At 60.0% G+C, this 26,008-nt stretch overlaps 1 protein-coding gene across 1 annotated transcript in view; it reads left to right on the forward strand.

The window, feature by feature from the left end:
* Nucleotides 1-25,934, forward strand: part of LOC103610349 (PR domain zinc finger protein 16) — a gene marked incomplete at both ends in the record, with an annotated part of 41,592 nt that extends 15,658 nt beyond the window's left edge. Inside the window, 8 exons of the mRNA XM_008594532.1 lie at nt 3,153-3,369; nt 5,183-5,330; nt 5,937-6,090; nt 10,512-11,928; nt 15,828-15,912; nt 19,146-19,315; nt 19,860-19,937; nt 25,765-25,934. Of these exons, the coding sequence (XP_008592754.1) occupies nt 3,153-3,369; nt 5,183-5,330; nt 5,937-6,090; nt 10,512-11,928; nt 15,828-15,912; nt 19,146-19,315; nt 19,860-19,937; nt 25,765-25,934 (2,439 nt within the window). The remainder of the gene's footprint in view (nt 1-3,152; nt 3,370-5,182; nt 5,331-5,936; nt 6,091-10,511; nt 11,929-15,827; nt 15,913-19,145; nt 19,316-19,859; nt 19,938-25,764) is intronic.
* Nucleotides 25,935-26,008: the final 74 nt, after the last annotated feature.

Below are 26,008 nucleotides of genomic sequence, written 5' to 3' on the forward strand. Positions count from 1 at the left end.
TGGCCTTTTGTATATCTTCTTTAGAGAAATGCCTATTTAGCTCTTTTGCCCATTTTTTAATTGGGTTGCTTGTTTTTTTGTTGCAAAGTTGTTTCAGTTCCTTGTATATTCTGGTTATTAATCCTTTGTCAGATGTATATTTTGCAAATATTTTCTCCCACTCTGTTGGTGGTCTTAAATGCAAACGGTCAGTGGGAAGGGTGGGTGGGGTTGGCATTTCTTTTTATCTTCGTTTTCAAATTTCAGCTTCTGTGCTTGTGTTCTTAGTTGGATCCAGAAAAATAAAATAAAAACGGGCATTTCTAACCTAGTCACAATGCCAGTCACAGGGCCCCATCTCAGCCCCTCCAGCCCTGGAAGTTGGAACAAACCCACAGGGTGGCTTTGCGGGGTCTGCGTGTCAGCTCCGTCTGAAGATGCTGTCGGTGCTCAGACAGACAGGATTCATTCCATAGTGAAAATCCGAATTTCTAAAGCTGAGGGAGGGCCTGCTGAGGGCGATGGCAGTGAGCGCCTCCCGACCTCTCGCAGGCAGGTCACGTCGCTTTTCTCCTTTTCTCTCGTAACCCTCAGCGGGAAATTAGGAGCCTGCCCACCGCTTTCCTGAGTCTCAAACAGTGGAAAGGCCCCACTCCCGCAGCTCTGCCACTTCCATGGGCAAGTCATTCCGTCTCTCCCGGCCTCAGTTGACCAGTTATGAAGCAGGGATACAAATAGTACCCACCTGGGTGCTCCTGGACGGGCGAGGCTTTAATGCATGGATTCTGTTAAGTTCTTAGGACAGTGCCTGCCGCCAGGCAGCTCCTGATAAACCTCAGGTGTTCATGTAATTTGTACAGTAAACCGAAAGGAGTTTTTTCCCGAAAGGAGTTTGCATGCTTGAATTATTATATTTTAAAGGCGGCGTTTTGTAGATGTGTGGGGTGATCACTTCCGTAACGAGAATCATTCTCTCCCACCCTGTGCGTCGTGTCTGGGGTGCCCCTGGCACCCAAGGATGAGTCAGTGCCTAGATGGGTTTCCTTTGGTCAGCACGTGTCTGGGGAAAGCTCCTAGTGGCACCTTCCCTGGAGATGTTTGGGATGGAGCCCCGGAGGCCAGAGCCCCGCTGTGGAGTGCAGTCCTGGGGCAGGGCTGGGTGTCAGAGCTGGACTCCTCAGACCCTGAGAGTCCTGCTCCCCTTTTCCCTTCGGGATCTTGTCTTCCCCCAAACAAGAGCTGTCTTGACAGCAGGCTCAGGTCAGCGGGCAGGGCCTGGACGCCTGGACACTGGCTGGTTTCTAGCTCTCGGTGTTTGGTGCATCTTGACCACAGGGGCACCTGTTCAGTCTGCCCCAAACACACGCATCCCCAGAGCTCTGCTCGGCCTGGCAGCTCCTCCTCGTCACCTGGATATTTGTCTCTGTCCAAAGATGTGACCAAAAGTCGCATCTGACAAGCTGGTGCTTGTATATCAGAATGGGTGTCAGCCGGTGAGCTTGGCCAACAGCATCTCCGAGCCAGTACCCAAGGAAGTCTCCACCTTGGGCGTCTGGGACTCGGGGTGGAGGCTCTGGGTTCCCACTGTTGGGGGTGCCAGGTATGGCCCAGGCCAGATATCAGGAACAGCACCTCCACCCTCAGACTCAGGGAAGCTTCCAGTCAGCAAGAGGGTGACCTCCCTCATAACTGCCACACTGCCCAGGCTGCCAGTGATTGGCTCACTGCTCCTTAGGATGCTGACATGGCCCGTGGTCATAGTGGTCTCTGAACCAAGGAAGGGGACAGGAGGCGGCCCCCTCCCCCATCTGCCCCCATCTCCCCTGACTCCTTGCCTCTGCACCATTTAGTTCAGGCCTTTCAGGCCAATATTTAGCCCAAGTTTATTAAGGCTCCACTGAGTGCTGGGCACCGGGCATGTGCACACACACCCACACATACATTCACACGTGCACACAAACGCACCCACACACATTCACATGCACACAAACACATACCCATTCACTCACAAACATGCATGTTAAAATGCACACAAATACAATCCTATAACACATGCACAACTGCACACACATGGACACATACCACAAAAACACACAAGTACACACACAAAGTGCACATTCATGCTCACGTACACACAGTCACACATGCACACATATGGACATTTAAACATGTGCACCCAATAGACATAACCCATGCACACAAACACATATACGTAACATGCACACACGTGTAACACATAAATGCACATTCATACACACAAAAACACGTGCACATTCACATGTGCAAAGCATGCACACATGCACACGAGTCCATATGCACACTCATACCAACACGGGTGTAAGTGCACAGGCGTACACACACACTCACACAAAGATGCACAAACATGGGTGCAGATATGCTCCTGTGTCCTCGCTCGTGCACACACGTGCACATGCACATACATCCACCCACAGCTGCACGCCCATGTCAAGATGCACACGAGCACACACGCACATGCCCACATGTGCACACAAGCACACAGATGCATCGTTGAACTCATTTGTGCAGGGGCTCAGTGCAAGCGTTCTCTTTCCAGACCTGGGTGGGACGTGGGGCCTTCCTTGGGTGGGGAGGGGGATGCCCTCTCTAGGGGAAAGCTGCAGTTCAGGCAGCTGCAGGCAGGGAGGCCGGGATGACAGCTCCGGCTGATTGTTTGGCTTGGCACTGTGGTCAGGATGCTGCCTCGTAAACTTAATAATAGCTGCCCCCCCTTTTAATTTGTTTGACCTTGACGACAATAATATATTATACGCGCTGGAGCTCTGTCGTCTTTTTTCTCCTAATTCATAAACAAAGCACTTGGCCCAGCTTCCTCCTCCACTCTGAGTGCGGGGCCTGCTCGAGCCCGCGGTGGCTGCCTGAGATGCAGGAAGGGGCCCTGGGGTGGCCCCGAGAGGCAGAGATCAGGGTCCATCATGCTCCCAGGGCTCGTCCCTGTGGTCCTGTCTCCTGGGTCCAGGATGAGGAAGCAGAGCAGGACCAGCCAGTGCACAGGCCCCTCGGGACGGTGCTGAGGGGGCCGGGTCTCCCAAGCCCTCTGCAGGCCCTGGGACAGGCCCTGGGATGGGCCCTCGGATGGGCCCTAGGACGGGTCTCCGGCTCACCTACCCACCTCCCTATCCCCTCTCTTGCAGAGGAGCCCACGTTCCGCTGTGCCGAGTGTGACGAGCTCTTCCATTCCAAGCTGGACCTGCGGCGCCACAAGAAGTACGCGTGCAGCTCAGCGGGGACCGTGCTCTACGAGGGTCTGGGCGAGGAGCTGAAGGCCGAGGGCCTGGGCAGCGGGGGCAGCAGCGACGGGCAGCCCCACGAGTGCAAGGACTGCGAGCGGATGTTCCCCACCAAGTACAGGTGCCGCTGCCCTGCCCCTCCCTCCCAGAAACACCAGGGAGCCCTAAGGAGGGCAGAGGTCGGCCCATTCCCCATCCCCACCCGCTCCGACAGGCCAGGGGCTCCAGGGACAGGCGGAGACACAGGGTTCCCTCCAGTGCACTGGAATGCATACCCAGCCACTCATGTGGCACGGCTGGCCCTAGGGGGCACAGCTGGTGCAGAAGCTGGTGGGCGGAGCTGCAGGTGGTCCCTGGTTCTCACCGCAAAGGGCCCTGCTCCCAGAAAAACCTGCCAGATGCCTAGTTGAGATGCTGCTGGCCCTGCCAACCTGCACAGTCAGGGCTGAGTTGCGGAGACAGACTAGAAAAGAGTCAAAAACACAGGCCAGACCCTGGCACGTGCAGGGATCTGCCCCAGGGCTGCTTCTGTAAGAAGGTCCCAGACTGGGATGCATGGGGTGGCCTCATGCTCTGGATACATGTACTATTCCTTCTCAGATAATGGTTACGAGTGGAAAGAGGTCACCCAGGAGTCCCCTTAACCCCCCAGACACTGGCCTCTGCTCCCCGTGCTGTGGGGGGACAGCCCCTTTTCCCAGGAGGGACTTCAGAGAGTGCCAGGCCCACAGTGTGATGGTCAGACACGGTCAGCCCAGAGCAGGCCCAAGCTGGCCCTCCCCTTCCCCAAGGCCAGGCAGGAGTCAGGACCTGGAGACTAGGGGACTTGGGGACCCTGTGCACCCTGGGAAAGACGAGCTTCCTGGGCTCCGTGGGGAGAAGCCAGGACATTCAGTCCCCGTGCTCTAGAGCCAGGGAAACTTTACCAACTTGGGTGCTTCCTCCAGTCTTTGAGAATTTCCTCCAGGACGGCCTTGCAAAGTCAGAGCGAAACCCATCAGGCCACTAACCGGCTGTGTGATTGCTGGGGATTTACGCCGATCCCATCACAACCTCCCTGGGGACAGCAAGCCCTCCACCCTGAACAGATGACTGAGAAAATAAGTGTTTGGGCAAATCCCCACTGAGGCCCTCTGCAGTAAGCACTGCTCAAGAGGGTCCATGTTTTCTTTACATAAACACATAAATCACAATTAACAACAGGGAAAAAGATACAATCTCCCGATGCTTGGAACCAGGCCTTTCTGATCTAAATGGATGGCTGGGCCCCGTAATTAACGGGCCGTGATGTATTACTGCTTTGCTCATGAAGATTAACGGTCATCCCCGGGATGGGAGGAAAAGCAGGGTGTCCCCCGAGAGGAGGGGATTAGAAGCTGCTCGTTCCGCCAAGTGGAGCGGCCCCCCAGCAGCTGCTCTCTCCCCCTCATCACATGTCACTTGGAGACCCCCTCCTTCACTCGCGCTGCCTCCTTGGTGCGTGCCTAGTTCAGCCTGAAGGACCCCCGAGGAGCTCAGAGGGGTGGCCTTGGGTGGCCTGGGCCTTGCCACCACTCTGGGGCTTGGGCAAAGTTCAAGCTTCAGGACCCCTTATTTCTTAGGCCCAAGCTTAGCCTCAAGGTTAGGACCGTCCCAAGGGGCGGCCAAAGAGTGCAGGCTGCCCTGCCCCCGGGTGCTGGGGGGGTGGCCTTGGGGAGGGACAGAGCTCCGTGCAGGCATCGGCTTCCTCGTCCGACGGGGAAAGGCCGCCGATGGCCCTCGTACTGTTGGCCAGTCCAGACAGGAGGTGGACAGAAGAGATGCTGGGACTGCTCTGGCCCCAGCAGTGTGGGGGACTCTGGGGGCCACGGCGAACAGGCCGTGTGGGGTCGGGGGCCTCCCCTCTAGGGCAGAGGGCGGCAGTGGGCCCGCGTGACCCCGTGCTCCGTGCGCAGCTTGGAGCAGCACATGATCATCCACACGGAGGAGCGAGAGTACAAGTGCGACCAGTGTCCCAAGGCCTTCAACTGGAAGTCCAACCTCATCCGCCACCAGATGTCCCACGACAGCGGCAAGCGCTTCGAATGTGAAAACTGCGTGAAGGTAACGTGCACGCGCAGCTGCCGCTCCCACGCACCCTGCCCCCCACAGACAGGCACGGACCCGCCACCCTCTCCCCCCTGCCCACTGCAAGGTGCAGATACAGCGCGGCCGGGCATTGGAGGCCCCGGGTCACTCAGTCCTTCCATTCTGCTTGGGCGGGAGGGACGTCTCAGAGAAGACGGGCTCCTGCAGCTCAGAAGGACCAGGGCCGAGACCTGAACCAGGTCCTCCGCAGGCGGGCTGTCGTGCTCCTGCTGACACGAAAGGAACGGGCTGGCAGGGGACCCTCCCGCAGCCCAAGCCCTCACGGGGGTGGCCCTGTAGCTTAGAAACGCGCTCTGCGCTCCTGCCTCGTGCAGCCCATGGCCACAGTTTTCCCAGGAAGTATTGTTGAGGAAACCAGGGCCGGGGAGGCTCAGCAGCTCACGTAGGGCCACCCTGGACCCTGCTGTGGCATGGACCCATCCTGGCCAGCTCAGTGCAGGGTCAGGGCAGGCAGGGACACAGGCAGGACCCAGCCTTCATGGCCCCTGGTGCAGCGGCCAGACCCGGGCCAACTGGGGGGCATCCAGACAGGGCACGAGCCCACAGCGATGGTCTCCCCAGGTGTTCACGGACCCCAGCAACCTGCAGCGGCACATCCGCTCGCAGCACGTCGGCGCCCGGGCCCACGCCTGCCCAGACTGCGGGAAGACCTTCGCCACGTCCTCCGGCCTGAAGCAGCACAAGCACATCCACAGCACCGTCAAACCCTTCATATGTGAGTCGTCCCCGCGGGCCGTCCGCCCGCCCTCCCTCCCTGCTATGTGCGGGCACCACGGGGTCGGGCCAAGGTGTGGCATCCCCTGGGCTCTCCCCCCACTCAGAGGACCCCTATTTAGAAAAGTCTCCTGCAAGGTCTTGACATGTCTGCCAGGTGAGGCCTGGTTCCCTGGCAGGTAGGTAACAAGTGGTGGGAAGGACCAGGTGTGGTCCAGGGTCCTACAGAGGAAGGCACAGCCCTTCCTCCCCCAGGAGCCCTTCCTGTCCCCTGCCCTCACACCCACCCTTGCTGAGCTCCAGGAGTGGTGGGAAGGACCAGGTGTGGTCCAGGGTCCTACAGAGGAAGGCACAGTCCTTCCTCCCCCAGGAGCCCTTCCTGTCCCCTGCCCTCACACCCACCCTTGCTGAGCTCCAGAGGGCGTCCCTCCTGCTGCCCTGTGCATGACAATCTTCTAGGGAGACCCTGTGTGCCCAGCGCTGTTGCAGGCGGCCAGGCCAGCGGTAAATCAAAGAGCTCCTGTCCTCACGTGACTTGTGCACTAGTGCGAGGAGACAGACAAGCTGTATAAACAAGGTGACAGGCACACCAGCCTGGGGACAGTGGTGCAGGGCTGGGGCCTCACGCAGGGCCAGGTTGGCAGCCTGGGGTGGGCCGTGCTCCTGCACGTTCCAGCAGAGAGTGAGCGCGTGTGCCTGTGGAGGAGGCTCAGGAAGCGGGCAGTGGGCACAGGGGCCTTGAGGCCAGGGGTGTTTGGTGAGGAGGCGTCAGAGGTCGCCAGGTCCCGAGGACTGACTGGGCCAGTGCAGGGATATCGACCCTGATTCTCAGCGGGTTCAGAAGCCACTGAAGTTTGCTGTCTGCTGAGCATGGGGCCAAGTCATTTTTTCCTACACGTTATAGCGCGACATCTTTACAGAATTTCTGCCATCTCCACCTGACAGGGAAGGAAGCCAAGGCTGCCAGGCGTTGGGTGACCTGACGCCCAAGTCCAGCTGCAGAGTACAGATTGTAGCTTAGGGGCTGGCTCCTGACCCCAGGCGGGGCGACCTCGAGCCTTGGGCTCCATCATGTCGGTGTGGTAGGAGTGATTCTGGGGGGTTGGGCACTTGGGGTCAGGGTGTTCACACTAGAGTGCAGGACACTCGGGCACTGGCCACTGCCCCAAAGAGGCGACGCTGACCAGTGGGCCAGGCCCATGTCGGGCAGCTGGGGCTGTGCCTCTCTCCCACCCGCAGCCCCCAGCCCGGGCTTCCGGTTGTCTTGCTAGAGATAACTCAGACCCCAACCTTGCCTGGGTCACCGGCTCCTCCAGGGAGAAACCCAAGGGAGAAAGACCTCCTCTGCTGGCCGTTCCACACATTCTGTTTTCCGTTTACCGACCACCTCCTTCACCCGCAGGCCCCAGAAAGACACATCTGAGCAGTGGTGGGACCAGCCCTGTCACCCTGCACGGGCAGTGACCGTTCCCTCTGGGAGGGGCCACGACGAGGCTGAGCTGGGCGTGGGGGGGACAGGGCACCGTGACTTTGTGACTGGAAGGAAACACCCTGCTTTCCCGGTCGCACCTCACTGTGGGAGGGGCACGTGTTAGTGCATTAAGGAATAGCTGGGTGTCTTAAAGCAAGCTCTGAAACAAGAAAATTGTAAATGTCGTTGCCCTTCTGAGCATGCAGACAAGCTTTTTAAAGTCCCATTGGATCAATGTAATAACAGTTCCAGGAGCCACACCCCTGCTCTGCACCGCACGTGCGTGCTGGAGAACGGGGACACTGGCGTCCGTACCTCTCACACCTCTGGGCTGTGCTCCAGGCTCACCTTTGTGCCTGCTTTTTGGCTAATGGGATAAAACTAAAAAAACAAAAACAAAAACAAACCCCAAAAAACTGCCCAATGTAGCGAGGCTGAGTTTATGAACATTTCACTCAAGATGATGCAAATTTTAGAAATTAGACACATGAAATACAGACGCATGCATCGTCCAAACCTCGGCAGAGCGTGATTTAGTGCACATTAGAGGGTTGTAGTCAGGCTTGGAGAGGAAAATCTGCAAGAAGTGAGGGTGGTGGGCTCCAAATGCTGTGGCCCTTTCGAGGAATGACCAGTCACTTGGGAGAGCCCCTCACAGCCAGGCTCCCAGTGGCGCATGCACTAATGTGCAGACTCTGTGTGCAGCCCACAGCACACACAGATGGGTACCAAAATGCCAGGAAGCCTCCCTGCCTCACTGACCACGCAGACTGAGGGGCATCACACTCTGTGATCGCTCTCCACCAGGGAGCTCGGGTGTGCACTGGGGGGGGAGGTTGTATGCACACGTGCATATGTGTGTGCGTGTGCGTGCGTGTGTGTGTGTGTAAGAGGGAGATAGGGAAGGAGGGCAGGGGAGGGAGCGAGAAGGGCATCTGGGCGCAGAAGCAGGCAGTCTCCTCATGGGCACTTTTCAAGAAAGGACCTTGGCTGGAACAAGGGTGCGAGGGTGCATGTGAGAGAGAGAGACACTGTGTGTGCGCCCACACACAAGAGCCTTGAGGAAAAGAAACTCCTGGCAGGTCGAGCACTGCCCAGGGTCCCTCCACATCCTGGCAGGGCCTGGGGCACCCTCCGTCCAGCACTGGTCCCCATGTCCAGGTCACTGTGGCTGCACCGCCCTTCCTCCACCTGCAGGCGACCTCTGTCTCTTCTCGTGGGCTCTGACCCATCTATCAGTCATCCCTGGGGTCCAGGACCTGCCCTCTTGGGACCTCAGTCTCCTGAGGCCTCTCTGCAGCCTGCAGCCCCAGTGTTTCTGCAGGTCCAGCCCCCTGCAGGACCCCTTCATGGATAAGTAGGAGCCAAGGGTCCCCAAGCCCAGGCACAGCCACTGGCCCAGGGGGCCCCTTGCTGAAGCTGTCCTGGCAAGAGACCTGCACAGAGCCAGCATTCAAGCCCAGGCTGGCAGCAGCCACTGACAAGAGGTTGGCAGAGCCCTGCAGAGGGCCGGGTGCAGCGAGGGCATCGGGAGTGTCCAGGTGTTGCTTGTTGGCTGGCATGGCCTGAGCTCTTCCCTGAGGGTAGGCAGGTGACCCCAGGATATGTACAGACCATCCCGTGGAGCGGCACCTCTGTCAGCAGCCTCCCAAAAAGGGCAGATTTGATTAAATGAGGCGAAGTTCTTCTCCCGTCAGCGGCTGCCTGCTAGAATCGCCTGAAGTCAGGCAGCCGAGGGTTTGTGGAGAGCGGTGAGCCCACTCAAGTCCTTGTTTCCACCGGGCTGTGTTTAGGGGGCAATTGTCCTGCAGAGAAAGACATGCAGGTGTGTGCGTGTGCATGTGTGCACGTGGTCTCCCCTTTCTTGTCAGAAAAACAAGAGGAGAAAGACAAGCTGGTGATTTGCTGACCCCCAATTCACAGGCCTCGGGTCCCCCGAGCCTCTGGGCCCTGGAGTTGGGCTCAGAGGCTGTGCTCTCTCCTGTGGAGGGAAGATGCCAGATCCTGGCCCTGCCTCTCCTCTCTCAGTTTGGGGAGGTTCCTGGAAGGAAGATTTTCACTTTCTCAAAGGTGAAACCCATTCCTCTCCACATGCCCCCTTGCATAGGGATCACCTCACATCCCACCTTCAGCCACCCCCAGACGGTGGCCAAGTGCCGCCAGGAGCCGTGCTCCCCAAGCCTGGGCTCCCCTGAGCCGGAGCCCCAGAGAACCCCCAGCAATGGTTTGCATCCCCCCACCCCCGGAGGCCACCCACTCCTGGGATGCAGTGGCAGGCCTGGGGCAGAGCCAGAGCAGGAGGGAGGAAGCAAGCAGCATTTTAAACCTCTGGGGACTGGGAGACCTGATCGGAGTGACTGGTGTTTCCTCCACCGCCGCTGGGGCGGCGGTCCCTGAAGTGCAGAGGACAGCGACCGGGTTCTGAGCCCGCTGGCCTCGTAGGCTGTGGAAGCCACAGACGTGGCCGTGCAACTTCTCTTTGTCATGCCCAGCCCTGGGGAGCAGGCTCACCCTCCTTCTGTGATCTCTGAAGGTCCTGGCTCCCGAATTAGCAACACTCTGGGGCAGCTGGGAAGAAGCAGTGATGTCCCCATTTCTCTGAAAAGGAGATCGAGGCTCTGTGGGGTCTGTGAAGCTGGCCCCGGGGCCCCGGGCAGGGCTCGGATGGTCTTGGCCAAAGCAAGCCAGACACTGGAGGCCACTCCAGGGTGGGGTGCGTGTGCACAGGCACACACACACGTGTTCATGCGTGCACATGTGTGCCCATGCTTGCATGCTTACATACACGTGGGCATACACAGACATGCACGTGTGCGTGCACATGTGTGTGCATATGCACACATGCACGGTACACCCACGCGTGCCCGCGGACCCCTGGCCCCACCCCTCTGGGTGCAGGGCTTCCCGGCACTTCACGGCATGTGTGTCTTTGCTTTCTGCTGATGCTCCAGGTGAGGTCTGCCACAAGTCCTACACCCAGTTCTCCAACCTGTGCCGGCACAAGCGCATGCACGCCGACTGCCGCACGCAGATCAAGTGCAAGGACTGCGGGCAGATGTTCAGCACTACCTCCTCCCTCAACAAGCACCGGCGCTTCTGCGAGGGCAAGAACCATTACACGCCCGGCGGCCTCTTCGCCCCGGGCCTGCCCCTGGCCCCCAGCCCCCTGGTGGACAAGGCCAAGCCCCCCACCACTCTCAACCACGCCGGCCTGGGCTTCCACGAGTACTTCCCCTCCCGGCCGCACCCGGGCAGCCTGCCCTTCTCCACGGCGCCCCCAGCCTTCCCCGCGCTCACACCCGGCTTCCCGGGCATCTTCCCTCCGTCCTTGTACCCCCGGCCACCTCTGCTACCTCCCACGCCCTTGCTCAAGAGCCCCCTGAACCACACCCCGGACACCAAGCTCCCCAGCCCCCTGGGGAACCCGGCCCTGCCCCTCGTCTCCGCGGTCAGCAACAGTGCCCAGGGCGCCACCACGGGCACCGGGCCCGAGGAGAAGTTCGGGAGCCGCCTGGAGGACTCGTACGCAGAGAAGCTCAAGACGCGGATCAGCGACGTGTCAGACGTCAGCGACTTCGAGGACATCAACACCACCACGGGGACTGACCTGGACACGAGCACGGGGACCGGCTCGGACCTGGACAGCGACGCGGACAGTGACCGCGACAAGGTCAAGGACAAGAGCAGGCCGGCTGAGGGCAAGCCCGAGCTTGGGGGCGGCTCGGCACCCCCTGGGGCCCCCCACAGCCTGGCCGAGGTGCCCGTCTTCTACGCCCAGCACGCCTTCCTCCCACCGCCCGACGAGCAGCTGCTGGCCGCGTCGGGCGCCGCAGGCGACTCCATCAAGGCCATTGCATCCATTGCCGAGAAGTACTTCGGCCCGGGCTTCATGGGGATGCAGGAGAAGAAGCTGGGCTCGCTGCCCTACCACTCGGTGTTCCCCTTCCAGCTCCTGCCCAACTTCCCACACTCCCTCTACCCCTTCACGGACCGAGCCCTCGCCCACAACTTGCTGGTCAAGGCCGAGCCAAAGTCGCCCCGGGACACCCTCAAGGTGGGCGGCCCCAGCGCTGAGTGCCCCTTCGACCTCACCACCAAACCAAAAGAGGCGAAGCCCGTCCTGCCCACGCCCAAGGTCCCCTCGGTGCCCGCATCTGGCGAGGAGCAGCCTCTGGACCTGAGCATCGGCAGCCGGGCCCGGGCCAGCCAGAACGGAGGCAGCCGGGAGCCCCGCAAGAACCACATCTACGGCGAGCGGAAGCTGGGGCCCGGCGAGGCGCTGCCCAAGGTGTGCCCGGCGCAGCTGCCCCAGCAGCCCTCGCTGCACTACGCCAAGCCATCCCCCTTCTTCATGGACCCCATCTACAGGTATAACACGCCCCGCCCTCCCCTGTGCTCCCACAGGGCCACGACCCGCCCCGGGGGCAGCTGGGTGGGCTCAGTGCAGGGGTCTCCCTGTCTCGAGAGCTCCCTCAGGGCTCTTCCCTCCGCCTTTGCTGGCTTCGGGGAGGTGACTCGGTCCTGGAGGGGTCCGCATCCTGCCTGAGGGACGCCAGGCTTGGCCGTTCCTAGGGTGGGCACCTGGCCAGGGCCACGGTTGGGGGGCCAGATGGGTGCTTCCAGACACACACAGTTCCAACGTCCGCTGCCTGCTTCAGCCCCGCACGAGCCCCCATCTCCAGCTGCCTTTTCTGGACCAATTTCCACCTCCCACAAGTCAGAGGGTCCTGCTTCCTCTGAGTGTCTTCTCTACCCCCAACAGCTCTGCTTCCCTGTGGCTGCTCCTGTGGTCCCCGGCCCCACCCTGGAGCCACAGCGAGGGCTTTCTGGTGGCCCAGGGGAAATCAGAGAAGGAGCTGCTGGGCCCTGGAGAGAGGAGGGGGAGGAGGCCGGAGGAGTCTGGGGGGCCGAGGAAGCATCACTGTCCCAACTCCCTGATGTTCCGGGTGGGGGCAAATTTAATCCCACTCACCAATTTCTGGGCAGGCTTTGAGCCTCCCTAGAGTGCAGTGAGCACAGGGCTAGGTTAGATGAGAGGGGTCGTACCCCCAGGAGCCCCTGCCCCGCGCTGCCTGCCTGTCTGTGTAAGGGAGATGCAGGTGAACCTGGGTGTGCTCGTGGGTAGGCTGGGCTGGTGCAACTGATGTGGGCCCGTGCCTTGAAGAGAGACACGTGTGCACACACGTGTGCATGCATGCACTGGTGCGTGGGGGGCATGCGGCAGCCCTTCCTGGCCTGCGTATCTACCACTCTCCTTGGGTCCAGCCACATCCTGGGGACATGGGGTCCACAACTCCAAGAGAGGCAGCAGGTGAGCAGGTCACACCTGCTGCATTTTGGGTTCTCGGAAGACAAAGATGAGGGAAAATGTCAGAGCAAGGCAGGCTGAGAGCTGCTGGCCAAGAGGTGAGGGGTGGGCACGTCTCCATGTGTCTGCATCGAGGACACCTGTCCTGCTGCCAGCATGTCCAGCATGACCCTGAGGCCTGGCCTGGGTCTGCTGCCAGGGTCTACTTTCTGCCGACGTCCTGACGTCATCACAGGAAACGTAGCAGTGCCCTCAGGTGTTTCTTTAAGCACCCACCACCTGTAGATGGTTTGAGAGAGGGGGCAACTTGTCATCTGTCAAAGGCCCTGCTGCCCATCGGCTTTCTGGGGTGAGCATGGCCAGACAAGGTCTGAGGAAGCGCTTGCCAGTTAAAATCAGGGACTCCAGGACCCCCAGCAGGCCAGGAAACAGCAGGGATGAAAGGGCAGGCGTACCGGCACCCAGGAGGACACGCACAGGACCTGAGGCGGGGTTTGGGGACCAGGGGACGGAGCCTCCTGGTCAGGCCCTGTGCTGGAGCCAGCAGCCGGGCAAGCTCCTCCCCATTCCACCCTGGTCTCCTGCTACGCCTGCTCTCCTGGCCTCTGCTCCCCTCTGCCCTTTGCCTCCAACAATCCCCTTAGCCTCTTCTTTGCCACCTCCAGCCCTTCAACCCCCACGGTCTTGGTTTAGGGCTTTGGGCCTTTTCCTAGAAACTGCAGGGAGCAGATGGTCAGGCTACAGGTGGGACCCATGGGTGCCAGTCACAGGGCCCTGAAGGCGCCCATCCCCAGCTCCCCGCAGAGCTCCCCCGAGGCCACACATGTCCCCAGCTCTCGTCTTTGGGACTTAGGATCTAGCAGCTGCTGGAGAGGCTGCCTGGATCCTGCCTTTATACACAGACTGACTCAGGAGGTTTTCCTGCTTACGAAACACCAGCCGAGCGCCTGAGTGTGGGTTCACTCTAAATTGCCCCCAAGTCCAATCCAGATAGACAAATGCACGGCAAGCGGAAGGCTTCCTTCCAAGGGAAGGTGCCAGAGGCTGTGACCGCCCGTCAGATTCTGGGCTTTGGGGAGAAGGTCCCCTCAGCCTCTTGGCCCCTCTGCTCCTGGGTCCTCCCTCCCGCCACACGGCTGGTGTGTCCATGAGGATGGGCTGCAAACGCCGCCGTGACAGAAGCAGAGCATCTCGGCACAACACACGTCCTCCGTGGGTCAGCAGGGTCTGCTGGCCTCGGTCACTCAGAGAGCCAGGCTGGTGGGGATGCCACGGGACACAAGACCAGGAAAAGGCAGGATAGACAGCAAGACAAACCGCACACGGCCGGGTCTGGGTTCACTGGGATGGCGTGCCTAACCCCCCTGCCGTGGCCCGTGGCTTCCCACACCTCGAGCTCTCGTCTCCTAACCCTAACCCTTTCTCCTCCCCGGGTCCCCTTGCTCTCGGCCAGTGCTGCCAACCCCAGAATGTCTGTTGAAAGTTGGACTTGCAGAGGGAGAGAACATGCCGAGGGTTGCCGGGGTGGAGGTGGCGGACGAGGGAGGTTGGGGAGAGGCTGGGGAAAAACTAGAATACAAATTGGGTATTTCTACCATCTCGCATTGAAAAGTTTGAATAAATCCAAAAAAAAAAAAAAAGAAAGAAAGAAAGGTTAGAGTAGGTGAAGTAATAAATTATAAAACAATAAAAATTTTAATTAAACTAATTAAACCAAAAAAAAAAACCCAAAAAGGCAAATCCCACACAGCCCTATGTTGGTCGGGGCCTTGGTTAAACTCAGCAAAGTGAGGGCCCGAGTGAGTCCCCCCCACGCTGACAAGTGCCTGTCCCTTTGCGGGGCAGAGAACCTTCTCTGCCTTCTCTGTCCTCAGAGCCCTCCCCCTCCTGGACCAGGGTCGTTTGGGGTCTCTGTGGGGTTACCTGCGGCCTTGGGGTGGCTGTATTTTCCTCGGTGGCTTGTGCCCTCCTGTGGTCACCTCACCTGTTTCGCTGTGGTCCGTGCCCCCCACCCCAGTTTCTGTTCTGGTCCCCTGGACGGCAGAGAAGCCAAGACCCCACTTCCTAGAGTCGTGAGCAGGAGTGAGGGACACCAGCGCCCAGCAAGGGCCCGAGCGAGTGCACGGGAGCCCCAGTCCTGAGTGTGCTCAGAGGGGTGTGGGGGGCAGGGCCACAGGTCTGACCAAAGAGATGCCGAGAAAGAGGCTCACGGGTCCCAACCCCTGCTGGGGGCTGCGGCGGGCGTGGGAAGATCCCCCACGGCCGGGAATCCTCAGGGCACAGCAGGGGTCAGTGGATGCCGCCCCGACCACCAGCTTCGTTTACCATGGAGACTTGTTTTGTGTTTAGCAGAGTTGTCATTGGCATTTGGAGAAGATTCTAGAATTGCAATCTCCAGCTGCCATCAAGGGTTTTTAGGTAGGCCTGCTTGGCTGCGGTGGGAAGTCGCTGGTGACTTCCCCACGTCAGAAACCCAGCAGCTACTCACATTTATCTGTGCGAACAGATAGCTCCCTGCATCAAGGGCTGGGAAGGACAGGGAAGTTGGTGTGTAGGGGTCGAGCCTCCGTGTGATCCGTGGGCAAGTCCCAGGACCACCGATGGGGTGGCCCCCATGCACACAGGGCTGACCAGCCAGGTGGCTGGACGCTGGTGGGCACGGGGCCTTCAGAGAAGATTCCAGGCTCCAGCATTAAGCATTCGTGACATGCATGGGCACCAGAAGCGGGGCGGTTTTGGGGGACACCAGGGAACTTGAAGGGGGTGGGGAGCACGTGTCGGAACCATGGAGTGAGAGTGTTCAGAAGGCAGGGGTGGGCTGGAGGGCCAGGTGACAGCTGGCAAGGCAGCCGTGGTGAGGCCCCCACCATGGCCTAATGACCGACCTGGGCATAGACGAGCTCCCGGAGGGGTGGGTGGCTCAGGGGGGTGCGTAACCCTCGGTGTTGCTGTCCAGCAGGGTAGAAAAGCGGAAGGTGTCGGACCCGGTGGGAGTCCTGAAGGAAAAGTACCTGCGGCCGTCACCGCTGCTGTTCCACCCCCAGGTAATGACACAGCGGGGCAGCGGGCAATGGGGCGCCTCGGGACCACTCGTGCCTGGTGGGCCCACCCTGGCTGCCCGAGGCAGTGCGGGAGCTCTTGGTGGGGTGGGAGCCCGAGTTTCCATCCAGGCCATGCCACATGCCCAAGGCAGGCTCCAGCCTCAGCTTCCTCGTCCCTCAAAGGCAGAGGAGGAGTCTCTCCCTGAAGGCCCCAAGGGTCACTGTGAGGCTACAGAGCATGAGGCAGGAGGGAGGTCCTCATGGGGCAGCCCCATGGCTCCAGGCCCTGGGAGAGGGACCAGCTTCAGTGGAGTAGGGGATGGAGGTCGGAGGGAGTCCAGGCGTTCTGAACGTCAGGGGAGCAGGCTCGGGCAGCAGCCCCGGCGGCATGGGGTGGGAGCTGGTCTTTCTGGGGTGGCCGAGACCTGAATGTATTCAAATGAAATGACCAGACGAGAGGAAGGGCCTGAGCGCACAGACAGCGGCACGGAGCAGGGCATGGTTCAGGGCAGGTGGGCAGGAGGCAGCCCAGAGGGAGGCGTCTGCAGGCAGTAGAGTGGGGGTCTGGGAAAGAGACTGACTTGGAGAGCCCCCAAGTCTGTGCAGGCAAGCCCAGCCCTCGTAGGGCCGGCAGACACTCCTGCCTGCCCCAGGGGGCTGGGCACAGCAGGGCAGAAAGGGGGGGCCCTGTGCCCACCTGCCCTCACCGCTTGGGGCCCAGCCCCCTCCTCGGAGCCACAGGCCCTGCCCTCCCCCACCTGGGGTCCCAGGCTGCCTGCCGGGGCGGCTCTAACCGAGACTGCAGACCGGGTCATTGTTCCCTTTCTCGTGTTTCCCGCCTTGGACAAACACCCTGTCTGTGAAGCCTGCACCCTGGCTGAGTTCACAGCTAAACTTAGCGTCTCCCATTGTCTTGCTGGGGCCGTGGGGCCTGGTTGATAACTTCCCCCCATTTTGCTCGGGCCGGGCTGGAGAGACCCGACAAGCCCACCAGCGCATCCTGTGTTTGTGTTTGTGCCGGGGGCTCTGCCAGGAATATCTGATCACGCAGCGCAGGCCGAGCAGGCCAGACCCGCCCAGGCCTGAGGAAGAGAGGCCCGGCGGGGACCTGCTGCCCATTGTCCCTCCTGCCGCTGCCCGTGGGCCTGCCACCCTGCAGCCAGAGTCAGGAGGAGGAGGCAGGGAGAGAGGGCCGACGGATAAGTCACCAAATTAAGTGGCCTAAGGTTGGGCTGTCAGTCGGGCAGAAGGTGCCTGAAAACAGCCTCTACCAAGCACAAGAGCCACTACTGCACAAAGACATCAGCCCGTGCCGTGCAGGGGCTTGGCAGGACCACCACCAGACTCTTCTGCTCTGAGGCCCAATGTGCTGGTAAATGGCCCCCCTGGTGCAGGGCAAGGTGATCCTATCTGGTGTGCCCCTCGCCAGCTCTGGGGTCCTGGGGAGCCTCAGGGTGGAGAAGAGCTGCAGGGTGTGCCAGAGCTACAGCTGACACCCTCGGGCAGTTTCTGCCTGCCCTGGGGACCCCTTGTCCAGGCCGTGGAGGAAGGCATCTTCCACCTGCCCATCAGCAGGGACGTGCTCAAAGTCTCCTGCAGCCTGGGCAGAGCTGGCGAGGGAGCCAGGGCAGCAGCCTGGGCAAGGGGAGGCCTTGGCCATCTCGGATGGACACACTCTTCTACTCGTTAGCTCCTTCCTGGTGCTTTTATTGCAACCAGTCAGTTGTTCCCCAGATAGAAAGTTGTCTCCACACTGGAGTTTGTGGCTGCCCAGTAGCATTGGTAAAAAGCCCCTGCTCCCTGCCAGGTGAATGGGGCCCCACAAAGGTGAGCACTGGGCACTGAGACGAGGGCTGAATGGCCAGGGATCACTGAAAGGACACCCCACTAGGTGACGTGAAGGTTTTGTTTGCCAGTGGGTGGCAGGGGCCGAGGTCTTGCTGTAAATGAGCAGGAAACTTCTCCAAGGGGCCAGCAGGAAGTGTTGCCCTGAGGTGGTGGGCACTAAATGAGGGGCCTTGGGGGGATGGGGTCTCCCCCTCCCCTTCTCCTTGCCCACCTGCTCCCGCTCCATACGCTGGCTGCCAGGGGTCCTCCCCCCATGACCAGTTTCTCCCAGTGACCACAGCTCTCTGAAAACCAGCAGCTATTCCTTCTCTCCCCATCTCCGTTGGCACCTGTCCCTCCACCCTCCCCACCAGCCCCTTCTCTATGGTTGAGCAAAAATGTATGGAGTGCCCACTGTGCCCAGAAGGGCCCTGGGGACCCTGGCTCCACCTTAAACAGGCTTAGTGACTACTGCCAAGACCTAGGTGTTACCCCCTGAGTTCTCTTTAAACCCTGAGGGCTCTGGGAATAATGAAAGCCTTTGCTTTTCAGCCTCCCACAGGGCCTGGCCCATAGCGGGCACTCATGAGGTTGCCCACCTCCATCATGGGCTGTTACTGACTTACAAGTGGAGGAGCTCTGGCTGGAGAAGCTTGCTGAGACCTGAGTAGCTCCACCAGCCTCTCCTGCCCCCATCATCAGGGCCTGAGGCCTGGGCCTGGGATTCTGATCAGAACTCTGCCCACTGGGTGGAAATGACCAATTCCATGCCTCCCATCCCCTCCTTGAGCAAGCCCTTGGCATCTCCAGCTCCTGTTGCCCAGATCAACTTGTCATCTGTCATGTGACACTTGGTTTTATGAGTTTGAATATTTTGTTCCTGGGCTCTGGTCTTCCACAGGCTGTTGAATTTCTCTTTAGTATTTTGCCTGCAATTATGACATGCTGCCACTAGGTGGTGGTGGTTCCTAAGACCCATGATCACGTGTTTTAAACTGGGATTTTTTCAAGACAAAAAAACCCCAAAAACCTAGATATAATTCTGTGTTTAACCCAAGCTAGCCAACCAGGAGTGCAGGCCCAGGGTCAAACCAGCTCGGCATTGCTGGCTTGGGTCAGAATAAGGAGTTGGGTAATCACAGATATTAGCAGTGAGGCAGGTCGTTCAAGGTCAGTTCCAGCTTCCAAGGGCCAGGCCCTTGAATGCAACAGGGATTCCAGGGAAGGACAAGAGCAGGGCTGGACGCAGAAAGGTGAAGGATCCAGCCCAGTGGCCAAGAAGACACCAGGAGGTCTCCTGTGACCACCTGCAGACCTGCTGATGCCTCAGTCATAAAGGACCCCTAGGCAACTACACGGATGGTCTACACTCTCCAAGACAGACGAACTCCCCTCTCTTGTGCCAACAGATGTCAGCCATTGAAACCATGACAGAGAAGCTGGAGAGCTTTGCGGCCATGAAAGCAGACTCGGGCAGCTCCCTGCAGCCCCTCCCCCACCACCCCTTCAACTTCCGATCCCCGCCCCCGACGCTCTCGGACCCCATCCTCAGGAAGGGCAAGGAGCGGTACACGTGCAGGTAAAGCCCCTGTGTCCCCGGGGTGCTGGTGGGACAGCCCTGGCGGGGAGCACAGGTGCTACACCTGCGGCTCGGGGACCTGCACGTTAGGGGAAAACTCATGGTCATGGCCACTGCAAAGCCTGTCTGCTTGGGGTCGCCCTCCCCAAAAATCAATGTGGCGTGGGCCTCCCCCCACCACCCACTGCACTGTGTTTATGTGAGCTCAAGGGAGGGTGACCTGCATATTTCTGCAGCACTGGGAAGACGCGCCCAGCCCTCTGGCCAGCTGGTGCCCGTCTTAGCCGGCTCCCTCCACCACCATCCTGAGGGGCACAGGGAGGGTCTGTCTGTTCCTGTGGCCCGTGGCAGGCTTCTCTGTAAAAGGGGACTGGGCTCGGTGGCTGAAGAGGACTGGAAACTACCATGTGGGCAGGGCCATCTGCACCCCAGGTGTGAGACCTCGGGCACCAAACACCAGTGGGGAGAACGTCTCTAGGAAATGGCCGTGTGACCCACCCTGACAGTCTCCCTCGCCCTCCCTGCCCCCTCATCTCCACCCCAGGTACTGTGGGAAGATCTTCCCCAGATCAGCAAATCTCACCAGACACCTGAGGACGCACACCGGGGAGCAGCCGTACAGGTAGGAGCTGCGGGGGTCAGTTATGGGAGCAGGCTCCTGGTGGGGCTGAGATTTCGTCAGCCTGCCGCAGTGGACTACCATTGCCACTTGTTTGAACACAATCACCCTCCCTAGGGACTCCCAGCTCGGTTGAACCGTCTTCCCCCAGCAGGGCCACAGCCACCCATGGGGCTCGCGTTGAGACCTCGGGTCTGGTCCCTCTCTGGACCCCTCTCTCCTGGCCCCACTGCTGTCCTGCCCCCTGGGACACTTTCAGGATGAGGTAGGAGGTGCTCAGGAAGCTTCCAGAAGGCTTCTGCACTGCTCACAAAGGAGGATGCCAGGGAGCAGCTCTCCACCTGCCATGGGGTACCACTTCAGGCAGGGGCTCAGGATCAGAGCAGGGTCGACCACAAGCCAGGGCCCCAGGAGTGGTCTGTGTGGGAGAACACTCAGCCTCACATGCATATGGTCCAGCAGCGGCCATCTCACAGGGCCATAGCCACCCCCACCCCTAGTGGGTGGAAGGTGGCAGACGTGCGTCTCCACCCTGGGATTGGGATGCCCTGAGGGATCGCTCGGGGTCCCCGTGGCAGCCCTGGCTGGGAAGCCACGCGTCTACCCTCTCCTGAACAGCCACTGTGGCTGCAGAGACGCAGCTGTAGAGCACATCAGGATGTGAATCACTGGATTTTAGGTTCACAACAGCCCCCCAGCGAGCCTGGTCATCCCCACAGAGATGCGGAACCCAAGGCTCAGAGACGCCCCGTGACTTGCCTGGGGTTGGAGCCTACCATAGCTTACTGTTCTGGCCCTGGGAGAGGCCAGTTCCCTGTTCTCTTGTCCCCAGGGCCTTTGTGGGTCAGGAGAAGGGCCGAGGGTGGTGCCCTGACATGCCCAGAGCCCTGCCCAGCTCAGCCGGTCAGCGACTCCCAGGGAGGGGCCTGGCAGTTGGCATTTCAAACGAGAGCCCCAGGAGATTGTAAGCAAGAGGCAGATGGGAAAAGGCTGGTTTCTACGCCAAGACCAGTTTAGTAACACGTTCTGGGGCATGTCTGGTTAACAGAGGCCGTTGGGAATAGAGGGAGCTTGGCATGGTTTTAAGTTGGTGGCTTAAGATTCCAGTACTCTAGTGACACAGAGCTGGGGGTCACCAGGAAGTGACCACAAGGTAATACAGGCCCTGGGGACTTGCTTCATGACCCCATACCCAGGGAGGGAGGTCACATGACGCACCTGCACGTGTGCTGTGCTCTCCAGCCCCACCGGAGACGTAAGGCGCATCCCCAACCACGTGCCATCTGGCAAGTAAATGACTGCTCACGCTACCTACCAGTTGTCTGCCCAGTGCCCCCATCCTCCCCAGTGCACAGACCCCCCTTGTTCCCCTCCAAAAAATAGTGACTTACAACCTAACAAAGGCCAGCAACAGAAAGATTGATTCGGTCTGGTCGCCTCCCAGAAAACGAGCCATGTGTTTTCTCTGTAACGAGAGCCGACTTCTGGACAGTGTTGCCTGCTAACAGCCCCCAGAGGGTCGGGGCCGTGTTTATAGAAGAATTTAATTATCATCGATTTCTTTTGCTCTCTCCAATCTGTGAGTTTCGACTTTGGTAACAATAATTGCTTTGCAAGTTTGTGTTGCAAATCCTGACTTTATCTGGCCCAAGGCAGCCCTGTGCCGAGGCGTTTGGGGCATGGGGCTTTCTCTTCGATACCCCTGGTGGTTACTGGGCTCGCTTTGATAATTGGAAGGGTTTTAAGTTGGAGGAACAGAACGTGCCGTCTGTCCATAGGCCCACCAAGAGAAGCTCGCCGCCCCCATGCCTGCCCCTCCGAGGGGCCGTCACCCTGTGTGTGCCCGCTGGGTGGGTGTGTATGCACACGTGCCTGCCCGTGTGCCCCGGAGAAGCAGGGTTGTCGCAGGCCCCTCGCAAGCAGGAGGAAGAGGGCTTTTATATGTGGCTCGAGCGATGGGATAATCAAACTGCCCTCGCCTCAGATGACCTAAAAACACTCCGAATGTGCTTCAGAGCCCGGACAGGGCAAAGAAAGACCCTTTGGTGTGATGCACACATTTCCTGGGGGAAGGCAAACCTTCTGCCTGGCCCCATGAATTGTCCTTGGCTCACAGCTTCTCCTGGCCTGGAGATCTTTGCATGAACTTGGAAGATGAGGTGCAGTTAACACCATTCTTACGTCTTAAAACTCCAGTATATAGGCTTTGTGGGATGTGGGTTGGAAAGACATAAAACTGAAGTGGGAATGGGGGGGGGCGGGCTGCTTCCCGGAATCTGTTCTGGCAGCCGTGCTCGGGGGCTCTCCAGGGTGCTGCTTGCTGGGGCCTGAGTCACACCCTGGATGGGGCCTGGGGGCTCCCGCAGGAGCCCCTGGTCCTGCTTTGAGGACGCACGTCTTCTGGTCTGCCCTGGTTTCCTCCATTTCCTTCCAGGCTCCTGTCCTGCCAACTGTGTTAGGCCAGGGTGCCCGGAGAGGCACAGTTATGTCTCCACTGGGGTCTGCAGGTGGCCCGTACGTGTCCTCATTCCTTTTTAGTTTTATGTTTATGGCTGGGTTTCAAAATCTCTCTTCCTTTTTCTTACCCGACTTTTACAATTACCAAGAGCAGTTCCCCTCATGGTGGCTGGCGGTGGCCCCCTGGATCCCAGGGAGGACACTCCTGCCCCAGGCTCTGGGCCCAGGGCCGACCGTCATCTCCACCGTGCTGGGCTTGCCTGGGGTCTCCGTGGAGACGGTCACAGCAAGGTCCTCTCAAAGCCCTCCACCAGGTGCCGTGGCCAGGGCGGTCTGTGTGCTCTCATTTTTTTGGAGCTCGACGGTGTGTTATTTTACACAGCACAGCCATGGATTCCACTAGCCACTTGTCAGCTTCTTTACAACACAAATCCCAGCTGCTTGGAGAACTCTGCTCCCTCGCAGCCCTAGGCTCAGTGCTCCCCTAAATATCAAATGGGCTTCTCTGTCTAGGCCATTTATTTAGATTAGAAGCAGGAGAGGGCCACGTTCAGGACCCTCTATACGACCAAATAGAATACACAGAGCCCCCCACCCCTCCCCACCCCTCCCTTTCGCACGAGAGTCCTGCTCGTTTCTGTGGACAAGCTCCTTCTCTAGTCTGCTTTCTGACTCGGGATGCCCGTCGCTCAGAGTTTATGCAGGAACCATGTCACAGGGTCCCTGCATTCCAAAGAGACCAGGAACTGAACAGGCCATGTGTGGAGTGTGCAGACAGACAGGCAGGCTGGCCCACATCCGTGAGCCGGGGACTGCAGGTCCTTGCAGTGGGGTGCCTCTTGTTGGGCTGGGGACAAATGTCCAGACCTGGGCTGGCGGCCAGCCTGGCCTTGCACTTGCTCTGATGACGCAAAATCAAGTTTGTCCTTCCTGAGCCACCACCCTAAAGAGCAGGATGGCCCAGAGCTGGGCGCCACCAGGGTGTCTGTAAGGTTAAGGACATGTCAGGGCAGGGGAGTGACATGGTGCATTGTGGGGTGTAAAAGGCCTCCTTTTGGACTGTTGTGGGAGCGTCAGGTAGGGGTGCCTGAGTGTCTCTGACCCAACAGCTGAGGGGGCGGGAGCCTCACCTGAGCTCCCTGGAGATAGGCCACCGAGAAGGACTGAACCGCTGAGGCTCCCCGAGTGAGCGGCGGATGGTCGGCCAACGCAGGCTGCTGAACGGCACCAGGCTGCGGGAGCGGAGCTGTGACCAGCCCCAGGGAGAAGCAGGGGCCCCACAGAGAGGTCCAGAGGCCAGTGCCCAGAGGCCAAGGAGCAGGGAAGGCTGAGGGCCACTTAAGAGGGGCCCAGGGACCGGCCTGCAGAGTGAGTCTGTAGATCACCAATGACTGTACCGTGGAGGAAGGTTCGAGCACAGAATGAACGGAACCCCAGGAAGGCACATGGGAACCCTCGGGGGCTGGGGGAGGGCGGGTGCCCGCTACAGCCAGGACTGGAAGAAGGGCCTAGGCCAGGGGGAGCCCCTTCCAGCAGGGCCACCTCCACGTTCCATGGGGCCCCATCATCAGACTTCCCAGGTTTTATCAGGCACCTTGTGGGGCAGGGGAATGCCTGCAGGCTCTGAGATTCCAAGGACAGTGTTTCATAAAGCTGCCACCCCTTGTGTGGGGAGAGCTCAGCTCCTGGGCCCACTGTGACACCCAGAAAGCTTGGGAGCTACTGCCTCCTGCCTCGGGGAGGGCCTGGGGCGTGCTGACGGCTGATCAGACTCCCCAGGCAAGGGTCCCACGCTGGGCCTCTGGTGTCCATCGCTGGGGCTGGGCCCTTCCTGTGCTGGGCAGTTCAATGCCATGAAAGCCACCCTTACACAGCCCCTCCTGGCCTAGCCCTGGTCTGGGAGGCCAGGGCTCCCAAAGTGGTCTCAGGCACATCTCATCCATGTGACCAGGGTGCATGACCAGTGTACTGGGCTGGAGATGGCCACAGCACCAAATTGGGGTGGGGTGGGGGCCTTGCCAGGTCCTGGCCCTCCTGCAGCCACGTTTAGAATGGCCTCACCCCTGCAGGTGGACATACCCCCATCCTTGTGCCCCACTGAGGCTCACTGCTCTGGGTTCTGAAGGACTCGGTCAGCTAAGACCCTGCAGCATGCGCGCACAGAAACCCCGCACTCACGCACACACCCGGCACACGTGTGCAACCGAACGTCGGGATTCCCTCTGCTGTCGCACGGCTAGGCGTGCAGGCCCGGTGAGAGGCCCCTCAGCACGCCACCTGGGCTCTGCTTGGACTCCCCACAGTGAGGAGCCCGCTCCTTCGTAAGGCTCATGCGTTTGCCTGCAGAACCTAGAAGGTTCCTTCTGAATCCCTCTCTCTCTCGGTCCAGCTCTCTGTATGTTCCAGGCTTTGTTTTCTTGCTGCTCAGTGCAGGTGTGCTTAGGCCCCCAGCTCTCAGTTCCAGTGTAACACGGGAGATCAACCTGCTTTCCCCTGCCCGCGGGGCCACCAAGTGTGGCTGCGAAGGTCATTCCCAGCACAGCCATTCACGTGGCAGACGTCCTGGGCTGTTTGTTACAACAATCTTCTGGCAGTGAAGTGCCTCATTGTGATAAACCTGGCATGTCATGGTCATATTCTGCCAGGTGCCACTGACGCATCTGCAGGAGGGGTGTCTTTCTTAATTTTCCCACGTATGGTGCAGGCTAGGAGCAACCCTCCCTGCTGCAGAGCAGGGCATATAGACAAACTGAGCACACAGAGCTGGCAGTGCCCAACAGGGCTCAGCATGGTCATTTGCCATCCGAATGGGGTGGGGGGACAGGTGGTAAGGCTGAGCTAAGAGCATCTGGGGCACCCCTCAGCCCCCAGTTAATGGGCTGGAGAGCTGAGGCCCCAAGAGAGATGGGGCCTGCCCAGGGACCCTCAGCCACTTGGTGCAAGGGCCAGGCCTTCCCGGGAAAACCCGCCCGAGCATCCTTCCACGGTGCAAGGTCGCCCTCTTGAGGCTGCAGGGAGCACGTCTCCCTCCAGCATCAGACCCACCAGGCCCCAGGGCCTCTGAGCTGGAGGGACCCAGGCAAGGGGGCGGGAGAGGCTGGAGGGTCCAGGGCACAGCATACGCCGGAGCACAGGGCCCAAGAGAGTCCCCTGCCAGCACGTTCCAACAGGACCTGCCGTCCCTGGACAGTAGAGATGAGCACCTGCTCCTCAAGCCAGGTGCTTTCTGGGGACAGCTTCCCCTCGGTGCCTCGGGCTGTCGAGGTGATCCCAGGCCGGTCTCGGGGACACCACGGTCCGTTGGGCGCGTGCAGGGCCGGGCAGCCCGGCGGAGCCTCCCCGGGCCCCGCTGAGGCGCGCGCGTGTCTTCCAGGTGTAAGTACTGCGACCGCTCCTTCAGCATCTCCTCCAACCTGCAGCGGCACGTCCGGAACATCCACAACAAGGAGAAGCCGTTCAAGTGCCACCTGTGCAACCGGTGCTTCGGGCAGCAGACCAACCTGGACAGGCACCTCAAGAAGCACGAGCACGAGAGCGCGCCAGGTGCCCCAGGGCAGCCGGGCCTGGGGTGTGGGGGCGGGCGCGGCGGAGAGGGGACGGGGGAGAGGGCCGGGGGG

The sequence above is a fragment of the Galeopterus variegatus genome, unplaced genomic scaffold, assembly GCF_000696425.1.
Source record: "Galeopterus variegatus unplaced genomic scaffold, G_variegatus-3.0.2 Scaffold10978, whole genome shotgun sequence".
NCBI lineage: Eukaryota > Metazoa > Chordata > Mammalia > Dermoptera > Cynocephalidae > Galeopterus > Galeopterus variegatus.